General features: G+C 45.3%; 3 protein-coding genes across 3 annotated transcripts; 1 reads left to right on the forward strand and 2 right to left on the reverse strand.

Moving 5' to 3' along the window:
• Window positions 1-4942: 4942 nt before the first annotated feature.
• On the reverse strand, window positions 4943-9309 carry LOC125959407 (fibroleukin-like). The gene is made up of 2 exons (XM_049692230.1): window positions 8592-9309; window positions 4943-5763 (listed from the first exon to the last, which is right to left on the reverse strand). Exons 1-2 carry the CDS (start codon window positions 9307-9309, stop codon window positions 4943-4945), a joined length of 1539 nt encoding a protein of 512 aa, XP_049548187.1.
• Window positions 9310-16539: 7230 nt separating this feature from the next.
• On the reverse strand, window positions 16540-18483 carry LOC125960167 (aldehyde dehydrogenase 1A1-like). Its single transcript, XM_049693398.1, has 3 exons — window positions 18233-18483; window positions 17368-18148; window positions 16540-17298 (listed from the first exon to the last, which is right to left on the reverse strand). Exons 1-3 carry the CDS (start codon window positions 18266-18268, stop codon window positions 16646-16648), a joined length of 1470 nt encoding a protein of 489 aa, XP_049549355.1. The 5' UTR covers window positions 18269-18483; the 3' UTR covers window positions 16540-16645.
• Window positions 18484-19965: 1482 nt separating this feature from the next.
• Window positions 19966-21784, forward strand: LOC125960178 (trans-1,2-dihydrobenzene-1,2-diol dehydrogenase-like). Its single transcript, XM_049693416.1, has 3 exons — window positions 19966-20307; window positions 20397-20938; window positions 21304-21784. Exons 1-3 carry the CDS (start codon window positions 20103-20105, stop codon window positions 21571-21573), a joined length of 1017 nt encoding a protein of 338 aa, XP_049549373.1. The 5' UTR covers window positions 19966-20102; the 3' UTR covers window positions 21574-21784.
• The last annotated feature ends 223 nt before the right edge of the window (window positions 21785-22007 follow it).

The raw sequence follows: 22007 nt of genomic DNA on the forward strand, positions 1-22007 counted from the left end.
AACTTCGGATACAAATCGCTGGCAAAATAATCGGAAACGCAAGCATTTGTGCTAATGTTTAGAAGTTAAGTGAAGTCAAAAACGGAATTGTTAATGTTGCTTTTGAAAAGTGATTAAGTAGTTGAACAGTTTTCCGACAATAATTGATATTGTTTAGGATATGCTAAAGTTAATCGTTTCCTTAATTATGTTTTCTTCTATTGCTCCTCATCTTGGTAGAAAATTCCAAGTTTTTTTTTATCACTTTTTCTTTTTCTTGGCTGTTTTCCAGCACAGAAATTTATCCTTAATGGGCCTAGGTTTTAACAGGAAACCAACAATGCTGAAAATAAAATCCTGATTAGACTGCAATACACTTTCGTATATAGATTTTACTTGAGTCCTATTAGGAAAAAAAAAATCGGCAGAGGTATTGAATAAAGAAGAGTAAGAGGGAAGAAATAGAACATTAATACATTCACACCTCCCTCGAAAGATGTGATTTTAATTGTACAGAAGAAAGAAATACAACCACAACCTGCAAAACAATCTCCAATTCTGATACTTTACTTGCAGCACTAGTTGCTGTCAAAAGATGTCCTTTTAAAATAGTACTTTAATTAACATTTTATAGATTATTTTCGTTTATTTTTTAAATATTTAATAGCTTTTCAAAAGCATCAGTAGTCTTCATACAGCGCAAAATGCATGCGAAACAAAAAATCAGCCAAAATGTACGTTGTGATGAGCGGTATGCATTAAAACTAGCCGAAATTGCTCACAACACAACATTTAAGTATACTTGCTTTGGTTTTAAAGCTGAAATTTATCCGTTTGTAGGTAAAAGATATAATATTTTCATAGTGGTCCTATCCTTGAAACTTATGATATGAGAATGACTAAATGTGCTCTCTTGCTCCACTTTACTCTACATCGTTTGTTGGTGAAACTATTATATACAGATAAATTTTCACACCATTTCATAACATAGCGTTAGCATGTTATGTGAATATTTTCCTATTTTGTTAATAAAAGCAATGCGAGACTTGGGTTTAAAGAAATTCAGACAAATTCTCACCGCAAATGTTTTCTTTCCTTCATATTGATCACTTTAATTCATTATTAACCGAATTCGGTGGTTATTATAACACTGAAGGTTTTATTATCAGTAACCATCAGTCTTCCTACGAGGTTTGCTCTACTGAATAGTTGATCGTGTTTACACAAACTAGACCAAAGAGACTCCAATATGCTATCGCCGACAACAGATTCCCCCTTCCAGTTCAAACCATCCCAGCGTGACCGGATCCGGACAAGTTGCCAACGGATTGCACAAACAAACTCGAGTCGCCAGTCTTTTGACAGCTTTCTCGGGAGACGACGGGCAAACGACGATGGACACGACATTCCTTCCTTCCCCATCCCAGGAATGCTTTTCACCCGGCCGGGTAGGATAAAGTCGCACAAATGAACAGGAACGCTGCAGCGAGGATGGTCCGCACCTCCGGGGAAACTTCAATCAAAACCCATCGATAAACGTTCCATCTCCCATCGTGGGACTCCTGTGGAATGCTGTCCCTTCCCTCGTCTCCCATCCTCTCTACGTGCAGAAGCTCATTGAAGCACGGGTTCGGTTGTCGGCTGCAGCAACGGCAGGCGGTTCATGTTCTCCTCCAGATATCCCTCCTTACCGACATACCGTTCAATTATGGGCCTTTCGTCGAACGACTTTTGAATTTCCCGTGCTCCGTTTATGCTCCGTTTAACGCTGGAATGCGTTGCCCCAATGCCTCCCCGGGACCTAACTAGGCCTTCTTCCTCCTTTCTTCCTTCCATGCAAGTTGCAAAACAGGCTCCAATTGCTTCCACGCCAACGCTGAAACGGTCCGTTCCGGTGAAAGGTTTATCGTTGAGCAACGCCCACGCCGGCTATTGACCATCGCTCCCTCCTGGAGCTTTTCCTGCTTTTCCACTGATCAGGAATGTGCCGCTATTGACACGTTTTGAGATTGAAAATTCCGTTCGCACGTTTTAAACGTTGACGCGCGCGCCCAAAGGGTGGTGTCTTTGCCCCTCTTTGCTCAAGACAGGCCCGAATAGACGAGGACGGCCACTCGTCAGCTCGAACTGTCCGTTCAAGTGTTTGTTTCCAGGTTTTCCCGGCCTGCTGTTGGAATGCTCCCACGGTTGACACTTTGCTTGTCACCTCACAAGACGCAAAAGTGGAAAAGTGTCACCAGCTTAGCCAGGCGAGCAAACGAGAACTCGCCTCGCCTCGCCTACGGTTGGATGGGTTCGGTCAACAGTTTTAACCCTTTTTAGGTTCATTTGTCCATTCGTTCAACAAAGACTGGTGTGAGGAGTTTAAATGAATTGCAGCAGCAGAATTGTTTGGCAAGTATTGCCTCTAGAACAATCGGCTTAACGGAGGTCCCTGAGGAGCTCGGAAGATGCGAGGATGATCGAGGACCAATAATGAAACATTTCTAACGGATAGCGAGACCGCATTCCAAGGCGTTGTCTACAAAAGTTGCACGAAAACACTCGAAGGATTATGAACCCCTTTAAGGGTGGTTAATTCGGGTAAAAAAGGCTTATTTTTCACGATTTTTAGTGAAGAAACCAGTCAACTTTATTTTTTTAAAATAATGTCATAGTAAACTAAAAGTTTTCAAGAATATTTGGTTCTATTTTGAGGAAGATTTGATCTAAACTGCGTCCATCGCATCCAATGTAGAAAGGCAAGTCTGTAAAAATGTACTTTTTGCGGTGCCCATCGTAGTCTCGTCTTGGATCATCAGAAATATACAAATCAATATTCTTTTGTTAGATTATAAGTTTATCCAGGTAGTCCTGTCTAGTTTTTGTTAAATTTCCCATTTGTCGATTTTTGGCAGATTTTTGAAGTTGAAAATGTGATCCTTTTTCTGTATTACCTCAAAAAAGACACTTTACATAATTAAAAAAAATAAAAAATTCGACGGGGCTACCTGGTAAATAGAATACAGAATATTTGTTCAAAATTTCAAATCGATCGGTCCAGTAGTTTTCATGCTACGATGGGCACCGACTTTGAAAACGAAGCTTTTGGGAATCGTGATCCAAAGTAACGAAATGCTTTGAGCCTTGTATGAAAGACGGATGTTCAAAAATCAATATCTTTGTCAGTTTTGCTTCAATTGATCCCAAAAATTTGACCCACAAAATACTCTTGAAAGGATAAGCACTCATAAAAAATTGTAAAAGTAAATGCGAAGAAATAAAATATTATCCAGTTATAACTGAACAACGTAATTGACGCTCGAAACGGTCCTCGCAACATGTCCTACCAATCATCGTCTTTAATTACCTCCTCGTGTTTTACGTGCAACATACCGTTTTGGGAGCATTTGTCGCAGTTGATTCATGCTACACGCATGCATACATAAATGCCACTTATGCTCATACGCCAATCGTCGTCTAACTGTCTGCGGCACCGTCGACTTGCCGTTGACAAAACATTGCAATTTACGGCCAATCGACTTATTATTATAATTATACCCCTTTTTGGTGCGTTTTATCGTTCGTTTAATGGCGACGAATGCCACGAATCCGCACCGCGCCCTTCACGCGGGATGAAGTTTCGTTTCGTTTCATTTCCTGCCCGGAAAGTCGCAATATTTCTCGCATCCTTTTGCTCGTGCTCGCGTTCCGTGGTGGTGATTGTGCGCCCGTGAACAGCGCCACCATAATATCGCTCCGGACCATTAAAAGCACATTACAATATCAACCCAACTCAACCGACCGACCGACCAACCGACCGACGGACGGGGTGCGAACAACAATGGACCAACGCGAATGGGACAATTGTTGTCTTGACGCGCTGGTGCTGCTGTCGGCTCTCGGCAACATCTTGCGGTACTTGCTACCGGGCCCGACCGGCCAGAGCGTCCTTCGCCGTTTAATTGTCACCGACATCCGCCCTTTTGCGGGCGCGTGGTAAGCGGAAAGGTTGACAACGCGCCCAGCTTCATAAAACTGACATCAAAACCCCTCCGAGACTCCGGACCCTGGACCGGTATGAGTGTGTGTGTGTGTACTGTCTGCCTAATTATGGTTGTCACCACGTGAGAAGCCGACGCTCCTGCTGCCTGGAGTTGCTTATGTTTTGTGCGACACAAAAACCATACCACACCTCATCGTTGCTTCTACGGAGGAAACGAAGTCTTTTCACCGGCATCATACGCTACGGTGCGCGAGATTAATGTCTCGCGTCTCGGTCTCGGTTGTAGAGTGGTTGCTGCTGGTGTGCTGGGGCTTTTGAATGTTCCTTTTCTTTTAATAAACAATCCACTCTCCGCAGTCTAGAGACAATCAACTCGCAGAGGTGTGAAGAGGACTGCCACTTGCAGCAAGTGTGTAAACGACTAATGCTACAATTAACGGTTGCGTCATTTAATTGGTCGGATGTTTTTGAAATAGCCCGCATCGCAAACAGTTACCTGGTATACGCTATTACCATTAATGTGTCTCAATATTTTCCATGAATATTCTAAGTATTCAATTCTTCGATTTCAACAGCTTCTTTATTGTCCATTTTTTGTTCAGAAACTCGCCTTTAGAGTCAGTGATATTAATATTCAATTCAGCGTTAGTATTAGTATTGGATTAGGTATTTAAAAGACCTACTCTCCTTCATCATTATGCAGGCACTGCCTTTTTCACAAATTGTCTCCTACCTTCCTACCTTGATTACCCCAAAATTGATGGTAATTTCTTTTCTATACTAATCAATTCAATTCCACTCGAAAGCATTTCAATATTATTCTAGCAAATTTGAGAACAACAAAAAAAATATTTTGTGTTTCTAAATTAATTTAAATTTAAATTAAAGTTTAATGAATGATAGTGATGTTTTGATTCATAATTTATTCGAAGCATTGTTGGTTGTTCATTCATTTAATTATTGATCCAACTAGAAATGCTATTCCAACTCTCGGATCATCATTCGCGAGTAACTCAATCCTTGTTTGTTGTTGTTGAAATAATGCCAAAACATTGATTTAGAATCGTTTGCATTGATGTATCGCCCGTTCAAATTCGACCAAGCACAACCTTTGTACCACCATGCACCTTGGTAGAGCTGTGCACAATGTCCACTATAGTCATCATTATCCCGATCTTTGGTTGAGAACTTCCTACCCATATTATATGACATTGCATCACCTGCAGTGCCATTATAGGTTCCAAGATCCTTCAGGGTGTATCGCTCACTCTCACTACCTATTTCGAAAGCATCGTACCGCGCAAATGCGTAGGTTCCTTCATAGTCTTTCAGTTCAACAATCAGTTCGTGCTTACGGCCATTTGTTATCTGGTGGACCTTCTCAAGACCTAACCAGAACTCTTTGTTTAAATCACCAAATCCGTCGCGGAACTCTTTCCAGTCTCGGTAAAAGTCCAACGATCCGTCGAAACGGAACTGCATAACGATCCATCCACCATCGATCGCATTCTGCTCGCAATACACCTTGAAAGGTACACTGTCATTTTTCACACGGAGCAGATATGTTCCAGATACTTTCGATGGTACACCCTTGCATGAAGTAGGGTAAGGTAGACTGTATTGGTTTTGCAGCACACTTCCGATGTTTCGATCGAGTTTATGCAGCACCGCATTGATATGTTCCTGATTTCGATTGTTAACCTCGCTTAAATTGTGCGCGACTTGATGCTCGAGTTTCTCAATTGCGGTGAACATTTCTTTTTGGCTCTTATCTTGGCTGGATCGAAATTCGTGAAACTCTGCAACCAACTGTTGTTTTGTGGTGCGATGTTCCTGGATTTTGTCCTCAACCTTCTACAGCATCTTGATTTCTGACTTTTGCATCTTGTCTTCCACACTCTGCAGCTTGCTCGATATAATATCTAACTTGGTTAACAGTAACTCGAGTCCAAATCCCATGGTGTTATACATTGAATGATTCAAATCTTTCTTATCTTCGTGATCACTTGCACTAACATATAGAACAGTGAAAACCGCAAGCCAACAGAAGCTGAGCTTCATTTTTGGATCGTACATTGCACAAAACAAAACGATTTCACTGGAGGACCTCTGAACTGTTCGGAGCGACAATTTATACTGATTCGTTTTCTGTCCCATCCCTCTGATTCCCGTAGGAACGGAGAGATCGAGAGCAAACATGGGTTGAGCGACAATCATAACAATTGCGGAATTTCCATTTGGTAAGCCATACTGCAGCATATGAGTCAATCGCCATATGCTCCTACTTGGATTATGAAATCATAATGCTGAATCATTATAGACCATATGAAACATGATTTGAGAACGGTTCTATTGGCAAATGTTTCCATCCAGCCAAAAACACGCGCAATGATATCCTTTGTGTCGAGGTCTATTTTCTCGTTTGATAGGGCACCTGCCCAGCAATCCAATGCTTGAACGTACTCGATGCTGCAAATGCCTTCGCGAACTTCGCTTATCATGATCGATGCTTGTGTTCGTTGTTGGCGATTTGAACGTTAACAATTTAATTCGAAAAAAAAATTACTTAAAAATGATAAATTGATATTAAACGAACCTACAAAGTCGTTCAACAAAGCTCGTTCGTCTATCCCCCCTTAAGGGGGGGCTTTGGTTATTTCGGGTTCAAAAAAGCCTTATTTTTGACGATTTTTAGTGCAGAAACCATTCAACTTAATTTTTTCAAGTGAATGTCAAATTAAACTAAAACTTTTCAAGAGTATTTGGTTCTATTTTGGGGAAGATGTGATCTAAACTGCGTTCATGGCATCCAATCTAGAAAGGCAAATTTTCAAAAATGTTCTTTTTGCGGTGCCAATCGTAGCCACGTGCTGGGTCATCAGAAATATACAATTGAATATGCTTTTGCTAAATTATAAGTTTATCCAGGTAGCCCCGTCGAGTTTTTATAGGATTTCCCATTTTTCGATTGTTGGCAGATTTTTGAAGTTGGAAAAGTGCTGCTTTTTTCGATGTTGCCTTAAAAAACGAGCTTTACATAATTCAAAAAAATGTTTAAAAAAAGTATCCACAATTTCCATAAAAACTCGACGGGACTACCTGGTAAATAGAATAAGGAATATTTGTTCAATCGATCGGTCCAAAAGTTTATGTGCTACGATGGGCACCGACTTTGAAAACGTCAGTTTGGCTTTGGTTGATCCCAAAATTTTACACAATACTCTTGAAAGGATAAGCAACGATAAAAAATTGTAAAAAGTAAATGCGAAGTATTAAAATAAAATTCCGAAGCCCCCTCTTAAAAGAGATCTAAATATTTCATAGCTTTATGCAGGTATAATAATCATATATGGGAATAGTTTAACAAAAACAGATTGCAAATCGCTATTCAAAAACCATGTGCATGGAGGAATGGATGAACATTGATCAACAACCTCCGCCAATTGACGACGATTCCGAGTAATCTGGAAGGCTTATCAACCTCAACACCGTTGTTGCTTATCGCTCTTGACCCATTCGACCCACAATCGATGCTCTCGCGGCTCGAGTTCTCCGAAAACCCGATTCGATATCCTGTGAACGATCCGCGGTGAGCGTGCGCCGATCAGCAAATGTCTTCTAAAATCAGATCCCGTTGGTTCGGGTGCGGGTCCAATGACCACGAATGTCGGCTGGGACATCCAGTGGCGTCTTAAGCCCAAGGCTGCTGGCGTGTTACTCGATTCGTGCGCGATCTTTAGGGTGGTTGGCCATTATTGGTTTTAACCTAGGGTTGAAGGGTGAAGGGTGGTCGGGAAGGTGCATAATACATTTACGATCGCAGCTGGCGACCGAAACACAGGGGCGATGGGTTTGATGGAATGTAAACTACGAGGAACAGAAGATCGTTTAAGGCCGCCACGCCACGGCTGCGTTACTTGCGGCTGCTGCGGACTCCTTTTGTCAAACACGACGGGATCCAATGCGAACCTTCAGACCTGCTGCTGATGATGCGGCAGTTGCGGCGATGATTCCAATACAAAATCACAGATTGGCGCAGCTGCTGCAAATAACGCTTGCTATGTGTGGCAGCCGTTACCATTCTGTCTTGCAAGAAAGCATCAGTTTTTATTTAAAAAATCGAGAAAATTCCCATTTTCCGAGCATTTTCGTTAGGCTACGCCTAGTGTGAGTTCATTGAGTTCTTTCTGCATTTCTTTCTTCATTTCTCACGTCTGGATTTCTGTTTCGGATAAATTTTAGGCTGGAGATAAGAAAACGTCAATCTCTTCTTCACTTTAAAGACTTGGCTGGAACTTATTTGAAAAAAATGCCTTTTTATTACATTTTGTATCGAAGCATTATAGGTTGTTCATTCATTGCACTCTACTATTGAACTAGAAACGCTATTCCAACTCTCGGATCATCATTCGCGAGTAACTCAATCCTTGGTCGTTCGTTTTGAAATCATACCAATACATTGATTTATTGCTGATGGCATTCATGTATAGCCCGTTCAAATTCGCGCGGCTACAATAACTGTGCCACCATACACCTTTGTGGTACTGTGCACAATGTCCGCTGGCTTTATCATTATCCCGATCTATGGTTGAGAACATCTCATTCTTATTATAGTTCATTGCATTACCTGCAGTTCCACTATAATTTCCCAGACCCTTCAGTCTGTATTGGTCACTTTCGCCACTTATTTCGAATGCATCATACCGGGCATATTTGTAATTTCCACTAAAGTCTTTCAATTCAACAATCAGTTCGTGTTTTCGGCCACTTGTTATTTGGTGAACCTTTTCAAGGCCCAACCAAAACTCTTTGTTTAAATCACCAAATCCGTCGCGGAACTCATTCCATCCTCGGTAGAAGTCCAGTGATCCGTCGTAACGGAACTGCATAACGATCCATTCACCACCGAACTTTTCCTGCTCACAGAACACTTTGAAGGTTGCACTACCACTTTTCACACGGAGCAGATATGTTCCAGATACTTTCGATGGTACACCCTTGCATGAAGTAGGGTAAGGTAGACTGTATTGATTTTGCAGCACTCTTTCGATATCTTTATCGAGTTTTTGCAACGTTGTATTGATATTTTCCTGATTTCGAATGTGAACCTCACTTAAATTACGCGCGACTTGATGTTCGAGTTTCTGAATCGCGGCGAACGTTTCTTTATGGTTCTTAGTTTGGCTGGATCGATGTTCCTGGATCTCGTCCTCAACCTTCTGCAGCATCTTGATTTCTGATTTTTGCATCTTGTCTTCCATACTCTTCAGATTGTCTTCCACACTCTGCAGCTTGCTCGATATAATATCTAACTTGGTTAACAGTAACTCGAGTCCAAATCCCATGGTGTTATACATTGAATGATTCAAATCCTTCTTATCTTCGTGACCACTTGCACTAACACATAAAACAGTGAAAACCGCAAGCCAACAGAAGCTGAGCTTCATTTTTGGATCGTACATTGAACAAAACAAAACGATTTCACTGGAGGACCTCTGAATTGCTCGGAGCGACAATTTATACTGATTCGTTTTCTGAGCCACCCCTCTGATTTCAGTTGGAACGGAGCGGTCGAGATTCAAACGTGGTTTGAGCGACAATCATAACAATTGCGGACTTTCCATTTGGTAAGCCATGCGGGATCATTTAAAGCAACTATGAATGTGCGCTGTTGATGAGTCACCGTAAACCACATGAAACAACGACTTGAGAACGGTTCTAATGGCAAATTTAGCCATCCAGCCGAAAACACCCGCAGTGGTAACTTCCGTGTTAAGGTTGTTTTATCGTTTGATAGGGTGCCCAACAATCCTATGCGCGAATGCACAGGATGCTGCAAATGCATTCGCGAGCTTCGCTTATTTGCTTATTTGCTTCGCTCGCGAGATTGTTTATGCATTTTCTCTACTAGAGTTCTGAATGTTTCATAGCTTTGTGCAGGTCAAATAATCATACTTAATAATTATTTTTAAAAAGTTAGTTAGTTTTGTAATAGTTTCAAAATTTATGTGCATGGACGAATGGATGAATCAACAATCTCCGCCAATTGACGACGATACCGAGCAATCTGGAAGGCCTATCAACCTCCACACAGCTGATGCTCTGCTATCGCTCTTGAGACAATTGGCCAACAACCGACGCTCTCGCGATTCGGGATTTCCGAAAAGCCCCCGAGATCCTCGAACAGTGCGCCGATGACTCAATGTTCTCAAATATCATTGTGGGTTTGGTACCGGGGTTGAATGGTCGAAGATAGTGGAGAAAGTACATAATCTGCATATCTCGCCTCATCAACATGAATTTGTGTCCGGACGTTCGACTTCATTACTTTTGGTGGAATTTGTCAGCTACTGTAAACGCAATCTGCGTGGCCAAATGTAAAGTGATGTCCCGTGCCAATTCCAAGATTCATTTTGATTATGCCATTTAGGGTAGGACAATTTCTAGAACTGATCGTATATGGGATCCTGGATCACTTTTTGACTCACGACTGTCTTTCGACGAGCACCGGAATTCTCTAATCACTAAAGCATATAAATTACCCGGTCGGTACACTTGACGACTGGCGATTTCTTCGTTCTTCTTTCGTCGCTGGACTACTCGAAGGACTCGTGGACTCGCCAGTGCTGCTTGCGACTCTGGATGTTCATGGTTAATGCGAACTTTGCGTTGTCTAACTTTGGTGAATCGTTGAGAGGTTTTCGAGATCTGATCGGGATTAATGTGACGGATGTTGTTTCGTGTATGTCGTTGTAGTTAAATATGAAAAATAGATAATAAATAATAATGCATTTACGATCGCGGCTGGTGACCGAAACGCAAGAACGAGGGGTTTGTTTTTGTGGAATATTAAACAGTAAACGGAGAGAAGATATTTGCCTTTTGAGTTACAGTTTATCAGATCGATTATCGACTCCTTGGAGTCGGCGATCGACGATCAAAAGGCCGTGGCCACGAGTGTGGGCTCCATCTTGCTTGTCGAGGGGGCAATCGAGGCCGTAAAAAGCGAAATGCACGGCAATGCTGGCTTTTATCGAGTATTGCACCTTTTAAATCAGCATCGTGAGCCTACGTAAATGCTGGATGGAAGGCGGATGCTGCGAGAGAAAGGGTTCTAAAGGGAATGCAACACTCCTCGCTAGAGAGTTTGTGGCGGACGCTCACCTCTCTAGATATTGGAAATCAAAATGCATACTAAAATAGAATTGTTTTAATTAGGAATAGGCTTCGGCATTTGTCTGCGAAGGGTGCGACCCCAATTTCGTAATACTTTATTATTTCTTTACACCGTTTAGCAAATGCAAGCTAATCAAAAATAAATAAATTCCATAAATTTTGCATTGTTTACTAGGCAGTACTTTGACATCTTAATTTGATCGTGACAACTCTCGGATGCGTTTGTTTTGTACATTATTCGCTGCTGCTACGCAAGAAGACATAAAGCGACATTCACGTACTAAAGTCTCCATAATTCAACCACCAAAACAACCAAATTACTCTCGAGTGTGATGTGTTGATGTTTCAGCCAATTTCGCATGTTACGATGTAGCTTACTTTACATTTTATTACCGTTTAAAGGATAAATTTCTAAAAAATTAAAGTTAGTTGGGCCATATAAAACCTATTCGACCGCGAATAATATGAATAACATTTGTTTACTTTCTCATTCAATTAAAATCAAACAGTTGTTAATATTCATTCTAGGAGTAACAGAACCATAATATCGTTCAACCACAGGAACAACCATAGATTGGAGTGCTTGGAGTTTGTGAAACGTTGACTACCTTTTAAAAATCGCAGGCGAATCTATAATCTCCAATATTATTCAAAAAGTACAAGGTACAGTACAATTTGATGAATTGGTGCCATTCTGAAAAACTTGAATGCGACACTTTACTTGTTAAGCTACTTTCGAAATCCATCTTTTCGGGCCCTACATTATTAATCTCGAACTTGTCCAGCTACAGTTAAATCTGTGAGTAAGCAGTGAGTTCTTCAAACATCCAAAACCGGTTAGCTCATTTTGAACCCTGGTCCTACAATGAAACCACAAAAATCACTCAAATCCCGGACTCCAGGAAACATACATCCAACTCGCTTGTTGTGTATCCTTTCCTCACTCCCATCACGTTGCGCGAACGCCAAGGAAAGCGGGACAATATTTACACTACACTACGGAGGGAAAACATGATTTATGCTCCCAACGCGCGACACGATCGCCCTGCCACTGCACGGCTTCCCTTCCGGTGGGATTCACTTGGCAATAACAATATGCACTGACCGCCTGTAACTCCACCGAACGCCCCGAGAGCATTGCATTTGCATTAACATAAATGCACGCGCCAGTCACAATGTAGTCAGGCATGCTGTGGCCAGTGCTACGGTCAGTTTCCTCCTCGCGTTCTCACGATTGTAAACCAATGCAATGCAAATTATGCTTCCGCTCGGTTTCACCAGTGGAATGGTTCTCACCGACGCGACATTTGAAATACTACTCCTACTGCTGCTCAACATTAGAGCTCATCTATCGCATTCCACACCACCGAGCTGCCTAATGCTACCAACCCTCTCCGAACCTCCCTACCCCCCCGGATTCGCACCCAAAACTTGCTCCTCAAACAAATCTCACTTAACCAAAACTAACTACGATCGACGGTTGCGGGCTGCGGGGTTCGTTCGCTTAATCAACCAAACTGAACCGCAAAACCGTAAACCATTGGATTGCGGTAGGATGGTGCCGGTGGCGGCGGTAGTTGGCTGGCTCGTTGGCTGGCTCGTTGGCTGGCTGGCTGGCTGGCAGTGCTTTGTGCAAACTCTGATAGCATTACGACAACTCGGAGACACATCTCGGATCGGGTCGGTTCGCGAATATGATTAATGTTTGTGGCCCGGTGTTTAATACACCATCCATGCTTTTCCCAGGCTCTCATTTCCATCGCCAGCTCCTGGCTTCTCGCACTGGCCTCGGTCTCTGGGCCCACTCGTCTCACTCACTCCACTCGCCAGCGCGCAACACTATTTGTAATTGTCAACTTGTTGATAAAACATTGATCATAAGTTTATTATTCGGAAACCAAACCAGCCACTGCACGGTCGCTGACTGGTGCGACGGGACTCCTGGTACGCTCTGATTTATCCAGTGCGTCATGCTCCGGTGCCATGAAATATGCTGCGTGCCTTCACGCTCCAGAGAAACGTTTCCGTTGGTTTTTTTTTTTGGTTTTTGCTTTTGACCTCGTAAAGTAATAAGGTGCGCCCCCAAGGCTAGGACCCGGCTCCTGCTATCACTCCATCAGACTCGCCATCTTCTGGACCGCGTAGAACGGAGAAAACCCGCTCTCTTAATCCTTTTTGACGGAGTGAGTTTTCACTGGAGCGTTTCTCGTTCTGTTTTTTTTTGTGCTGCATTTTGTTCAACCGAGAAACATCTTTACTGACGCGCGGCCACCACCATCCTTATCCTGGTCACTCCGAGCACGGGGCGGGAAAGTTTTTCCATCACACGAGCGGACCGAAACCAGCAACAGTAGTAGCAGTAGAAGAAGTATCCGTCCAAACTTTTAACCTTCCAGACCGGGACCAGACCTCCTCCCCCGAGGATGGTTAGCGCGCGGTGCTCCGTCTCCGGTTGCGTTTGGCGAGAGAATTGACTTATAAAGTAGGGCAGACCGGGGCGAGGAGCAGGAGAGCGTGTGCTGTGCTTTGTGTCTGGTTGGAATAATTTAAAAATTATCAGATTTGCTTCGGTTGTATTTTGAAATTATGCTAATATTACCTCGCTCGCTGCTTGTGCCGAGGGGAAGCCCATCCGGGAGATGATGCATCCCGGCGGTAGCTACACGACGAAGACAGCTACAAGATGGAGCTACTGTCCTTTTGGACGAAGCGAACCCAAAAGTGACTAAAGCGCGATGGATGGTGGAAATGGTTTTTGGACAAGCCAAAAAAAGGGCGACAACTGATGCGGCGTCCGAAAAACGGACGAAAGCAGAACTGTCACTAACACAGAGCAAAAAGTGTGATTAAAAGACGCAGCTCTTTAGGTAGTTTGGGACCTTCAGGCGCCACCCTCACTCTCTTTTCGTTTTTCTTTTGCTTCCTTTTGCACTAATGCTGCTTATGTTGATTTCGTTTAGGAATGCATATTTTAATAATAAGTTGTAGCATCGTCTACAAAATCTACGCACATCAATAACTTTCTTGTACACAACTGTAAGAATTTCAATAACTTTTACATGATTCTTACACCATTTGATCAGCTCCTGTAGTAGAACGCGCCGGAACGCGAACAAACGAACCAACCACGATGATTGCAAATTGTTTTGCCAAATACATTGTGGCGTTTCGGGAGCTGCAATTTTGCAGCACTCCTAAAGCGCACTTCCGCACGACTGTGTTTCGCAAATGGAGCAGCAGCTGCAGCAGTAGCAGGAGCATGTACAAGAAAATGGACTTACTTTTCTCGCTGTCTAGAAAAATGTCTTTCAAATGTACCACCGGTTGGCCAATTCGGGGGGTGGGTGGAGAGATGGTTCACCATCCTGCGCGGATATGTTGCAAGAAGCGACTCCGAGACACGGACCAGCAGGACGTGCTTCTACAGTTGCTGTCGCTACTGCTGCTGCTGCTGTTGAGGATGGTATGCACAGAGTTGATAGAAATATGCTTTGATGTTTTGCGCGGTTCAAACAGTCGGCACGCCCTCGTGCGAGTCAGTCGTCACTGCACACAGAGTACGCCATGGAATGCGCTCGCTGGCGCCGTGCCATGCCAGCATATGCTGTTGTCTTCACCTTCCCTAGAATGCTCTATCTTTTTAAACGACCATAAAGCGAACATTGCAGCATACCTATCGATCATTGGTATCGAATTGTTGCTCAATTGAGCCGCATGTTTCTGTTGTATCGAATCCTGGCAGCAGACAATCGTAAGATGTAGTCTCCCTTCTGCAAATATTGTTGAAGACAACTCAATCTTTAAATCCGAATCGTTTTCTTTAAAGCTCAACCGAGGTGATGTGTGTGCGTGTGCGTGTCTATTCCCCCCGAACACAAACAATGCATTATTCAAAGTTATGCAAACGATGCGGGGAACCCATTACATGGCCGCCGGTTGCTGATGGTGTGCGCCGGTTGTCGGTTGTGTTTGTCCTAATTTTCATGCTCCAGTAAGCAGCAGCTGCGGTGCTGCTGCTGCTGCTGCTGCAGTACGCCTTTCGCTTCGCAGTCCTTCGGCAATCCTTGCTTAATCTCACCGGATCACGCCAAGGATGGTGGTTGCCGCCTGCTCGCGGGTGAATAATTACTTCGTATTAGTCTCACCGCACCAATCCGGCGGCCTGGCATGTGCCGTTTCCGGTACGTGGGATCACATTTGATGAATTTTCTTTCCCCCACCACCACCATCTCCACGATGCCGCACCGTGTGCCTTAAAAGGCGGCAAAGGACGTTGGTTTGTGATTTGCTTTTTTTTTGTTTAAAATGTTTAAAAGCCGCTCCATTGGAATGGGAGGGATTAGGCGCACGGAGGAGCCAGAGAAACGTTCAATGTTAATTGCTAAATGCACCGTAAAATGGCGGCTTATGTGCGGTGTGTGTGTGTGGTAAAAGTGTACAGTACTGTAGTTTTTAGGGAGCGTTCCTCTTGCGTAGAGTTTGTTATTGCAGTTTAACGCCTAAATGCACCGTTCGCATGTGGTGTGCTGGCTCGTGAGCTATCGGATTAGTATTTGGAAGTGAAGTTGATCCCTTCCAAAGGAGAAGGAAACGTCCCAGGAGGCGATGTTTCAGGGTTAGGAATGTTTGGCATAAATTTCCCAAACGGAGCAACCACTGTAAAAGTAATTTATGGGAGCAACTTATACGACCATTCATCATTCAGCAAAAGCACATCGGTCTAAAATTAACCCACTACTTCAAGCCCTTAAAAGCCTTCCACAACACAAGCTAGATGCAATGGCAAGGCAGTTTGTGTTAAACGAAACGTTGTGGTCAAAGAAACTGATCTCAATCGCATGCTGCTTGAAACGATAAAATGCAATGAACCGCTTCAAAGGGTCGCAACTTCTCGCAACTCCATTATTCATTCGCTGACTGACCAAACCGCGGCACGATTAACATCTCTTCTTCGTGGATCCCGTGGGAAGACTGCCGTACCGACTGTACTCCTACCAGCAACAGGGGTCAGCTCTTTTTTGGCAGGCGTACCGAACCGATAAGCGGACACACAAACACACACACACAAACTCATCTTATCATGGTGCACAACCATGAAACAGCTGACGGGGCAAATATTTTCCCGTTCTCGCTCCACGCGATCACGAGATTTATCGCTTCTTGCCCTGGCCCACCAGCCCACTCCCATTTGGCCTTTCCTCTTTGTCTGTAGGTGTATTTGTCCAAGATTGACCGCTTGTTTTGATGATTGAGCCGAAAACAGGAAGATACCCCGGTGCTGATAAAAGGTGTGCCAGGCTGTGGCACAAAGCTGCTCCAACGGTTGGTTGCTATCTCACCGCTCTCGGACTTGGAAATGAATCATTTAACCCACAGATGCGGGCAAGGAGGGAGGTTTACAGAAAGGGATGAAGATGTATTTGCCTTGGCAACGTGAGTTGTTTAACCACAAAACGGTGAACAGCGAAACGCAACGAAAATCGTGATAAGACGCGCGGGATGCTTTTAAACCTTCGATGGCAACCGGACGGTGACGGATTTCGTTTCCAGGTAGCCCTCGAGCGAATCCTTGCCCAGCTCACGGCCGATGCCGGACTGCTTGTAACCACCGAACGGTGCCTGGTTCACGACGGCCAGATAAGTGTTTACCCAGACCGAGCCAGCCTCGACGGCGTGGCTAAACGTGAGCGCCTTGTTGATGTCCTTCGTCACAATACCGGCCGCCAGTCCGAACGAGGTGTTGTTGGCCCGTTCGATCGCCTCGTCAAGCGTACTGTACTTGATGATGCTCTGCACCGGGCCGAAGATTTCCTCCTTCGCGATCGTCATCTCATCCGTCACGTTGGCGAAGATGGTCGGTTCGATGAAGTAACCCTCGGTACCGACGGCCTTACCACCAGTCACCAGCTTAGCACCCTCCTTCTGACCCACCTCGATGTAACCGAGAATCTTCTTGTACTGCGTGTCATCGATCTGGGGTCCGTGCACCGTACCGGCGGTGAACGGATTGCCGACCTTACGCGCCTTCGCCAGCTCCGACGCCTTCTGCACGAACTTATCGTAGATGCTCTCGTGGACGAAGGTACGCGTTGCGGCAATGCAACACTGTCCCTGGTTCTCGAACACCGCCATGTACGCAATCGTGGCCGCTTCATCAACTACAATAGAGGAACAGAAAGTGAAGTGTGTTAGTGCGTCAAAAGGCATCCGCAGCTACCGCTACTCACCATTGGCGTCCTCGCAGATAACGAGCGGACTCTTGCCACCCAACTCCAGCGATACCTTCTTCAGATTGCTCGTGGCCGCCGCTGCCATAATGATCTTGCCCACCTCAACCGATCCAGTGAACGCCACCTTACGGATATCGAGATGCGAACTAATCGCACCACCGGCCGTCGGTCCGTATCCGGGCACCATGTTGATCACACCGTCCGGGAAGCCAGCCTCCTTCGAGAGGGCCGCCATGTACAGCGCCGTCAGTGGCGTCTGTTCGGCGGGTTTCATCACGATCGTACAACCGGCGGCCAGCGCCGGTCCCCACTTCCACGACAGCATCGCAAGCGGATAGTTCCACGGGATGATCTGCCCGACCACACCGACCGGTTCCTTGCGTGTGTACGAAAAGTGCGGTCCATCCGAGGGCATCGTAGCACCGCCAACCTTATCCGCCAGTCCAGCGTAGTAGCGCAGCGTTTTAATCGAACCCTGCACATCGTACATGGCATTTGGGAACGGTTTGCCATTGTCCAGCGACTCAAGGCTGGCCAGCGTGTTGGCGTCGCGCTCCATCAGACTCGACAGCTTCCACAGCAGCAGACCACGGGCCGACGCATCCATCTGGCGCCAGGTAGAGGAACGCTCAAAGGCGGCCTTCGCCGCCTTGACGGCCAGATCGACATCGGCCTTATCACCCTCGGCAATATCGGCCAACTTCTTGCCCGTCGATGGGTTCACTGTCGGGAACGTCTTACCACTGACCGCATCAACGAACTGGTTGTTGATGAAGATCTACACAAAGAGAGAGGGAAACCAAAACTAATGAGGTCAGAACGCCGGTATAAACACGCCACTGCCGACGCCGCTGGTTAATACCTTGGTGTATTTGATTTCCTGATTCGGATTGGCCATTTTGCAGCTTCTTTTTCACCGTACAAATCACACAAACGCAAGTTCAAGGTCACTGGACGACGACACGGCAACGGAACGGAACGAACCACCACAATCGGAGTTTAGCCGTAAAGTGACGATACCACGCAACGCGATCCGCTTGCTACGGCGTTTTATAAGCCGAACAGATCGGTGTGTTTGTGCCAGCAGTGGAGGGCCGCACCCTTGCGCAACGAGATAATTTCGGCTGGCCGGCCGGCGTTTTAGCGTGGTGCGTTCCCCTTTGATTTGGTGTGCGTGTGCAACGGTGGCCCCTTCCCGATGCGATACGTGCCCTCGCCAGACGTTCGAGATGATTCGGTTGCGCTTCGGGAGAGTGCGATAATTTCATGTTTATCAGCTGCAGCAGCCGCTTTGGTGATAACAGTCGTTGGGCATAATAAACGAATCGTGATGCTACGACAATGGATGACGGTTAATGCGATCTTCGAGGTACAAATATAAAAGTTAAGTGGTTTTAGTGATCCAATTTTGGGGTTTTATTAAATGAAAACTACGATTAAAATAACATGTAGTACATGCTACAAATGATGTTGATATAGTAGAAAAAAAAGAACATGTAGTAGATGCTTCACAAATGGTTTCTGCAACTGATCTGCTTGTTGAAATGCCTACAACATGTAGCGTTTTCGTTTGGCTTGTACTACGCGGTAACGACCCACAAAGCATTAATATATTAGGAATTCAGACGCGCGATGGACACCGCGTTAATGGCTATACGTAGGCGACAACCGGTTTAGTGATTAAAGTGCATTAGATTTACTGCATCCTTTGGTTGACATTGAACATGGCATGGCCAGCGACTCCAGGGGACAATGGATTGATTACCCCCAAGATCTTGCCCCAACGAGAATGGTTGTTAGACACAGCTACACACAAAGTGTGAACATGTACGCACAAATGCATGGCCATTATCACCTCATGAATCGCATGCCATCATTCCCGCTGCGTTACCCTTTTGCTGGATGATTTCAACGTTTGGTTTGTGGTGAAATGTTAAGCAATGAGACTGCAATTTGTTCCGGCCGTACATGTGTACTTTTATTCGCTTATCTCAGATGTTTCTAATTAACCTTTACTTACCAGTTCAGCCACCGCTTTAACCCAACGAGATAAGAAAGTATTAAGTAATTGGATTGGTGATGTCATCGATTTTGTTTTAGTCATTCGCTTAGTCCTTCATTTAGCTAAAAATAGAATCGTTTTGCTTAGAAATTCACTCCAAAGGAACTGCAAGTCATTGCCAGCATGCTGCCATTGCCAACGGTTACCTGTTCCAATGGATGGCAAATAGTGCACTTTTGCTTCCGGCATTGGGAGTGTTCCAAGTGCGAGCGAAAACACTATTGTTTACGCAGTAGCCCCGACGAGGAAGCCGTTTAGTTTACCCTCCCTAGCACATATGATAACGAATGTCGCCGCACACTAACCAAAAGTTGGTTAAAAGAAGTATGTTTATTAGTATTTTATTGTTTTATGATAGCCATTTTGATACTAACACCTAACGGTCAGCGACTTAAATATCGAACGATGGTCCAAATGTTTTTGGGGGAATTTTATACCGCACACTACACATACTATTTCGCTAACCACTGTACATTGGCACAAGAGGTGTGTTTATTTTCTGAAAAATTGTTTACCCAACCCTCTCGGTCGATTGGAGTGCCGGTCTACTACCCATCGAAGTAACCTAGCTAGAAGCGTCCATTTCAGTTCTGAAACTGTTTCACACCGTTGCGTTTGCGACTGATTCCGTTGCGATCCGACCGATAAACGCTGACCAACGACCGCTCCGATGGCACCGCTTCGCTGGGGAATCGCAAGTGCAGGCAAGATTTCGCACGATTTCGCGAATGCTGTTTCGACGTTACCGGCCACCGAGCACCAGCTGGTTGCCGTAGCAGCCCGCAAGCAGGCGGATGCGGACAAATTCGCTCAACTGCATGGCATCGCGAAGGCTCACGAAGGTTACGAGGCACTGGCAAAGAACCCGGACGTTGGTAAGTGTGTGCACTCGTCACTTTAGGGGCGCTGCCTCGGTTCTAACCTCTCGGTGCTAACCCCCCATTATCCGTACCGTTGTTACCAGATGTCGTTTACATCGGAGCGATCAACAACGCCCACTACGATATCGGGGTGTTGATGCTGGACCACGGTAAACATCTGCTGTGCGAGAAGCCACTGTGCATGAACGAGGCTCAAGCGAAGCGGCTGCTGGAGCACGCGACTACCCGGAAGCGGTTCCTGATGGAAGCGATCTGGTCGCGGTTCTTCCCACATTACCGTCTGCTCCGGGAACGTATCGAGAGCGGTGCGCTGGGCGAAGTACGAGAGGTGTCGGTTGAGTTTGGTTTCGAGTTGCAGGAGGTCGATCGGCTACGGTTGAAAGGGTTGGGCGGCGGTACCACGCTTGACCTTGGGGTGTACACCATCCAGGTGTGCCTGTGGGCGTTCGGGGGTGTTGCACCGACCAAAGTGGTGGCCTCGGGCACCGTAAACGATGAAGGTGTTGATATGGAAGTGACAGCTGAGCTTCATTTCCCCGGTGGTGGTATCGCACGCATGAAAACGAGTGCGCTCCGGGAACTGGGCAACACGGCCACCATCGTTGGCACCAAGGGAACCATGGCGGTAAGTTTGGTTTTGAAATAGCGACGCACCTCCAATCAGCAGTAAATTGAAGGCTTCAATCCACTATTGCTCGGCTTATCGAACGCACTAGATGGTGATACACTTCTAAGGTTTGATAACAGGCAACCTGGAATCAAAAAAGATTACAACATATTTTAACAATATCAATAACGCATCATTAAACCCTCCAGGCTTCAGGTCCAGGTCATGATAAGATCAGAAACGATAAGAACAGTTACACTCGCACTGTTGTAGCAACGAGCAGCATAACTAATTGAATCATGCTTAGATGGATATAATTGATTTATGAAATGGAGCACTCAAATGATTGAACGATGTTCTTCCCCGTTCCCTTCCCAACCCAGTTGCCCAGCTTCTGGTGCCCGCTAGTGCTGACCGATGTCGATGGTACGGCACGAAAGGATACACTGCCGGTCGCACGCCATCCGTTCAACTTCCACAACAGTTGCGGCTTGCGGTACGAGGCGGACGAAGTGCGCCAATGCATCCAGGCGGGGCGGCTGCAGTCGGCAACGGTATCGCATGCGGACAGCACCTTGATTGCGCACATCCAGGATGAAATCCGGAAGCAGGTCGGTGTCACGTTTCCGGAAGACACTCAATTTACGCTCTAACTCATGGACCGCCTCTGGAGGTATTCGTGCGGATAACGAGCGGCATGTGGCAGGAGCGGAGTTCCGGGCAGATTGCCGGGCACAATTCGGTTCTCCAACGTGCAATCTAGAGGGATCAGGAATCACAAAATAGAAAGTGAGTCACAGACTAGGTGTCAAATTGACTATTTTTGGAACAAATAAACAAATTCCACATCCGGAACCATTGAAACACGGTGTCACATTCGCTTGGATTGGTCCAGTACGTTCCCAGGAACCCAATTGTAGGTAAATCCATTTCCAAGGCAATAGTTTACGGTCCAATAACGCTGGTCGACGGTTCGTGCGTCCATTTCTCACGGAGGATACAACCGTCGTGTTCATGCAAATGAACTTGAAGTAAACGCCAAAAAGTATCTAAACCTGGACACTGCCGCTTGGTAGTCCGTCCCACC

This window comes from Anopheles darlingi, chromosome 2 (genome assembly GCF_943734745.1).
Source record: "Anopheles darlingi chromosome 2, idAnoDarlMG_H_01, whole genome shotgun sequence".
In the NCBI taxonomy this organism is placed as follows: domain Eukaryota; kingdom Metazoa; phylum Arthropoda; class Insecta; order Diptera; family Culicidae; genus Anopheles; species Anopheles darlingi.

Bases quoted from the DNA above. Each gene is read 5' to 3' on its own strand.
- LOC125959407 (XM_049692230.1), bottom strand. From the start codon at position 9,309: ATGGGATTTGGACTCGAGTTACTGTTAACCAAGTTAGATATTATATCG. The intron at 5,764-8,591 runs GTAATGCAATGA...AGTTGGTTGCAG, and splicing joins AAATTATAGTGGAACTGCAG to AGTTTCACGAATTTCGATCC.
- LOC125960167 (XM_049693398.1), bottom strand. From the start codon at position 18,268: ATGGCCAATCCGAATCAGGAAATCAAATACACCAAG. The intron at 18,149-18,232 runs GTATTAACCAGC...CTCTTTGTGTAG, and splicing joins AGGAAATCAAATACACCAAG to ATCTTCATCAACAACCAGTT. The intron at 17,299-17,367 runs GTGAGTAGCGGT...CCTCTATTGTAG, and splicing joins TATCTGCGAGGACGCCAATG to TTGATGAAGCGGCCACGATT.
- LOC125960178 (XM_049693416.1), top strand. From the start codon at position 20,103: ATGGCACCGCTTCGCTGGGGAATCGCAAGTGCAGGCAAGATTTCGCAC. The intron at 20,308-20,396 runs GTAAGTGTGTGC...CGTTGTTACCAG, and splicing joins GGCAAAGAACCCGGACGTTG to ATGTCGTTTACATCGGAGCG. The intron at 20,939-21,303 runs GTAAGTTTGGTT...TTCCCAACCCAG, and splicing joins GCACCAAGGGAACCATGGCG to TTGCCCAGCTTCTGGTGCCC.